The 6,000-nt window shown below is 38.8% G+C and overlaps 1 protein-coding gene across 1 annotated transcript in view; it reads left to right on the top strand.

The window, feature by feature from the left end:
* Nucleotides 1–1,679, top strand: part of mdga1 (MAM domain containing glycosylphosphatidylinositol anchor 1) — a 232,265-nt gene extending 230,586 nt beyond the window's left edge. Inside the window, exon 21 of the mRNA XM_016533562.1 lies at nt 1,025–1,679. Within this exon, the coding sequence (XP_016389048.1) occupies nt 1,025–1,116 (92 nt within the window). The 3' untranslated portion in view covers nt 1,117–1,679. The remainder of the gene's footprint in view (nt 1–1,024) is intronic.
* The last annotated feature ends 4,321 nt before the right edge of the window (nt 1,680–6,000 follow it).

Consider the following 6,000-nt stretch of genomic DNA (forward strand, 5'->3'; position numbering starts at 1 on the left):
CGACAGCATCCCAAGTTCCCTTCTGAAAGGGGTCTGACCCTGCAGCTATTGTGTGGTTAAGGTTACGAGATGTTTTTCTTTACAAGAGCATTTTATGAAGTACATATTGAGGTAAATTGCCCCATTTTGGATGCTTTGAATTAGATTTGCAATGCTTTAGGCCTTGAACCAGTCACTTCTCAGTATGTACAGCTCTCAGTTTGTATAGAATGCAAGTCATAGGTCACATTCATTTTGGGTGAACTGTCCCTTTAAGGGACTACTTATGAACCTTTTAGGGGTACAAGGTTTTCCTTTTATGGGTACTGCCTCAGTGACAAGATGTTGTACCCCTAAAAGAAATGCCAAATTTTTTTCTTTTTTCAGACAGTATTGGTTTTAGTACTTAATCCCACATATAATACTTAGATATAATAAAAGAACAATTGGTTCCACAGGAATGAGCTTTTGTAGAATTGTTGCATTCAATTGTATACATGTTTAATTGTGTAAGGTGTTGTCCTGAAACACAACAACAATTGTGACCAACAAAATCCCTATCAAAAGGGCCTTGCAAATGCTTGGGCCAATACTTTAGCCATGATTTTCTAACCTTGCCAAACAACAATTTTCATATGGATGATTTATATTCAAAGCATTCCTATAGCTCAACACAAAGGTCATGGGTTTGAATCCCAGGGAATGCTTGGATTGATAGGAATGCGTATACCTTGAATGCACTTGCAAGTGGCTTTGGATAAACATACATATTATTTAGCACAAACATCTGAGACAAAGTAGATAATTAAGTGAAACATAGCTAAGAACCCCACTAAGTCCCCAGAACTATCAGAGAGCAGCTTCTGAGCAATTTCTTCTGGAGCCGTGATGCTCATTTAGGAGATGCAGCTTTGAATCCCACTCACTCCCACATTACTTTCACATTCCTTTTCCACTGTTCTGTCAATATAAACTGGCAAACGGACAACAATAAAGAAGTGGTTGTGTAAAGAGTGTAATAGAGTGTTTGTCTTTATGTTTACAGCAGTTCTGTCTGGGACACACCAGAGTCTTCACCTTCTTCCTGCGATCGTCCAGCTGCTCTGCACAATCTGTCTGACATTCCTCCTCAGATGATACAGATACCCCTCAGCACACACACCGCCAGCGTAGGACGCCCCCCGCGGCAGCAATAAGAACTGCCCCAACACGTGACCACCCTTCCTGCTACTGCCTCCTTCATTTCCTCCTGTTTCTCATTCCCTTTGTCCTAGCTTCACACCTCAAGTCTACTTTTTCTTCGGTTTATCATCATCTTTGTGGTCACTTGTTGAGCTTATGTCTGCTAAGTGGCACCTTTATGTTTTATATAAGCATAACTTCCATTGATTTTGTGCATTTCTGTCCATGTCTTGACATCTTCATCTCAGTCGCCCCTGTGTATGAATCTGACACACCAAAGTGTCAATTATTACCAAAGATGACGGAGGGCTTACAGGATGAACAGACGGCTGAAAGAGCAACACGAACGTCCTTTCCCCAAATGAACTACTCTTTCCACAGACTCAAGTGCAAGGAGATGTGATTTCCTTAAGACACTATGATTGCAAGGAATAGTGTGAGCCAGAACGGATGAGTGAAACAGGTGGTCACGAAGCTACTGATAACCTGAATGGACCTGTACATGCACGTGTACATGATATATTGGAAGTATCAAGCTGCAGAAAGGACAAACAGACTCCAACTGTAACTTCTAGGACTATGACAATGTGAAACTAAAGAAGCACAAATTTATATATTTTTTTTGTAGTTATTTCGGTTCCTTTACGTGGTATTCCGTCAGTCTGGGTTTGCTGTACACTTCTTGTCCTTTGGCTTTCTTTAGCAGAAACCGCGTGCCACTGCTGCATTGCCGTTCAGTTCGTTACGGGGTAGAATTCGATTCCGAAAACGACACAATGTGAACTTTGCAGCAGAAGAGCATCAGTTACCTCACCCTCAATCTACAAGAACAATAAAGCACCTGGACAACTTATGAGAACGATCACTTTTAGCTTCAGTCAAACTGCTGGGAGAGTGTTGACTCACTGGGTCAGTCGGTCTCGTTCAGCAATAGAACCGTACCTCTGACTGCAAGGGATATGATTTGGGCACACAGACTCCAACAGATGGACGCCTCTGGACAGACAAATTCCACTCTTGGCTTTGATGATCAAGAATGTCATTTTGCATAGTGTTAGAGAAATCGCATGTACGTGCAAGCTCTTCAAGGCTTTGCCATTGACAAACTTCAGATGTATTTTATTTTGGAAGTTTTGAGATGACAAGCAAACAGTGTTGATGTGACAAGTTGATCTAAAAGACACAATGTTCATCCTATAATAATGCTGCATTCCATTTACATCGGAAAGTTGAACTTTCTAGCTTCTTACTTGGAAAACTGCAATGCCGCTTGAAGTCGCTTAGAGACTGAAAACCTGTTGAAATCCACAACTTTTGGTGAGATGGTGGCATCCAGTAAGATGCACACACTTCTAAGCAAATAAAATTCATCAATAGGTCAAAGTTCCTGCATTAAATGATAAAACATGTTTAGAAAACATCTGCAGATAAATGATCCTCTAAGATGATAATCATCCACCTGCAGAACAAATGCTAGAACTGTGGAGCATCATTTATCCTCTAATATGGCTGCTAGGGACTTCTTTGTTGACAATCAAGATCTGGACAGCAAATGGTAGCATTGCCATTTTATTTTCTCATACATCATCTTCCAAACTTTAGGCAGAGGAACGCCTTCATGTTTGGAAGTCGGAGACATCAAGTAGGAATATCCCACATCTGACTTCGAATGGAACGCAGCATATGTCACAGATGCCAATGGTTTGAGATTCAGATGCAATATGTTATGGATGATTTTACCTTCAAAAGTTGTGAAATGTAGGCTACCCTCCCTGGAACTCTTTTTAAAATATGTCACGTTACTTAAAATAACATTTAAGCACATGGTTACAGTTCAGGAGCAATATGTGATTGTCAAGACGTGTAAGGGTCGTCTGTTCGGTCCTTTTTGAAAGTTCAAGTACGTTTCATCGCATCTATGATCACTGCAAGGGAAGGGCAGGCACAGAATTATAAGAGCGTATGACGAAAAGAAGGAACCATTTGTGCCTCTGTTTGAGTTTCCTTTATCAGATTTGCGTATGCTTAGATGTTACGGTGCAATCGTATATTCAGTATATATTTCAATTGCTTTGCTCTAGTACTACTCATACTCGTAGTTCCATCCACAGTGGAACTTTAAGGTAAGTCTGTTTACAATCATAAAATGCGCAAAATTATTTTCTGGCTTGTAATATTCGCTCACGCTCATATTTAACCAGTTCATATTTATCCTAGTGTGGCATACGTCTGTCGCTGTTGAAGAGATTATCATAGACTCGCTCCTCAGGTAATTCCATAGGTAACAGGGACAGGGCCTGGAATAATTCAACCCCAGTCCAGGTTCTCCTACAGTTAAAGACACTCCCGCGGCTGTAATACTGTTCCTCGTGTATGTTACCGTAAACGCTCTGAACTCTTGCACAATGCCTTTACTACATGTCGTGTATAATCAGCTATCGTTTATAATCCATGCTAAGTTTAGTAGGACCTACTGCAGGACACGAACGATTAGATTTAACGCAAGAAGGAAAATGAGAGCGAAACAATAAGTGGAGGGTTATGTCATTTTACGTTGCAGGATAGTTATGTATTCCAAATGTTTCCTTTGTTTCTTTTAGATGTTCTGGCGCGTGTTTGGTGACTTCCCAATATTACCCAGAAGCTGTCATCCATGTCTGTGACTGTTTGTGTTATTCTTTGTGGTTTTGTATTCAAACCATGTCTGATTGTTTCATTTAAATGGATCTGGTGTACACGTTGTCATTTATAATTACGGTTTGAGGCAAAGGCGGGATCTAAATACTGTGCAAAATAAGATGAAGATGAAGTTTTATCATGCAATTCAATGTCTAAGCTCAAATCACACAGGAAGTGCACCATCACCCCTGATGATGAGCAAATGAATGTGAATGTAATCTAATTAGAATGTCAAATCTTACTGGCCAACCGTTTTTGCATTGTAAATGTGCAAAATTCAGTGGAATGGATTTAAATAAGGCATGATGTGTTAAATGGAGATGGAAGTGCTTTGCTTAGTAATATCAGCATAGTAACATTTGCCAAAATATATAATAAATGAACACAGAAGAGCAAGGGATATGTAAAAATTGGCTGGAAATTCCATGTTGGCTTTTTTTTTTTTTTTTTTTACTGGCTACATTCACATCACAGAATACAATAGAACATATGAAGTTTGAACGCATCTTTAAGAATTACATTTTTGTTCTAAAATGTTTGACATTTTGAAACATTCTGAAAGATTTAATTCTGTGCTTTGGTTATTTTCCTCCCGAACACTGAACAGCCAGTCCTATTATATGGTTATACTTTTTTTTTTTTTTTTTAATACAGGACTGACATCCGTATTGTGTTGCTGTGTGAATGTAGCCACTATCTGAAGCTGTCATCAGACTGTAAAAGCCAAATGTGAGGGTTGAGGACATCTTGTTGCAATACATTTAATGTGGCATTTATATTTAGTATATGTGACCTTGGACCACAGAACCAGTCATAAGGGTAAATTTTCGGAAATTGAGATTTATGCATCACCTGAAAGCTGAATAAACAAGCTTTCCATTGATGAATCTGGAATCTGAGGGTGCAAAAAAAATCGAAATATTGAGAAAATCACGTTTAAAGTTGTCCAAATGAAGTTCTTAGCAATGCATATTACTAATCAAAAATTACGTTTTAATATATTTACAGTAGGAAATTTACAAAATATCTTCATGGAACATGATCTTAATATCCTAATGATTTTTGGCATACAAGAAAAATCAATAATTTTGACCCATACAATGTATTTTTGGCTATTGCTACAAATATACCCCAGCGACTTAACACTGGTTTTGTGCTCCAGGGTCACATATAAAGATCAGGGGCCAATGAGACTTTATTATCAACTGTCATGCTACCAATGGGAAATCAAATTGTGACCTCTGACACAGTTTGTTTTTGTCACTTTTCAGACTCACTTGTGTGATCATCTACAGTGTCTTCTCTTCTGATCGTGTCCACATGTATGACTCAAATATGATCGGAGAATCAAGCATAACACGTAGCATTATCTGTGTGAGTAGTGTTAGACGTCAGTAGAAATTCTACTGTAGCATGTACCACAAGAAAAGCCATTTCCTGTTCCTCCTGGAGGAAGTCAGTAGATTCCCATTTGAAGCACTGGTGAAAGTTCACTATAGATCTTACTGCCGCATGCCCTCCTAGCTACTATTGCTGCGTTATACTTTAAATATTGAGAGTACATGGGTGAATCTCACAAAAACATAACCAGGTCATTTCATTCTAAAATATTTAGGAAAAAATAAATATGTGATAGGATATGGAAAATTGAGCCTGTTTTAGAATTTTTTTTTTTTTTTGCATTTTGACATTTTCGTGACAAGAGTGCTTTATTATTATTTTCATGTTTCATATTTTAGTTTTACTTTTTGCAATTCTCATTTTGCTTGACATTTTCTGTCACTTCTGTAATACAGTAAAAATTTATATAAAACAATAACTTAGTATAACAAAGCACTAGTTAAAGGTGGAGTAAGCGATTTTTCAAAAACGCTTTAGAAAACTGATTCGGGCCGACTAGCAAAACAAACTTGTAGCCAATCAGTAGTAAGGGGCGTGTCTACTCATGACGTGGAGGAGAGAGCATCCAGTGCACAAGACGGACATTAGCCGAGCCGAGCGACAGAAAGATAGAGATCGCAGATAAAAAACAAAAGAGGAAAACGTCTGCAGAACAAAAGGCTTAAGGCAATAAGGCAAGAAGTAGGACCCGTGTAAATATCGGATCAGCTTTCCAGCGCTGGAGAGAACTCAAGGAGCGGAAGGCCTGCGATCGGACGC

The sequence above is a fragment of the Sinocyclocheilus rhinocerous genome, unplaced genomic scaffold (genome assembly GCF_001515625.1).
Source record: "Sinocyclocheilus rhinocerous isolate Xijiao unplaced genomic scaffold, SAMN03320098_v1.1 scaffold304, whole genome shotgun sequence".
NCBI lineage: Eukaryota > Metazoa > Chordata > Actinopteri > Cypriniformes > Cyprinidae > Sinocyclocheilus > Sinocyclocheilus rhinocerous.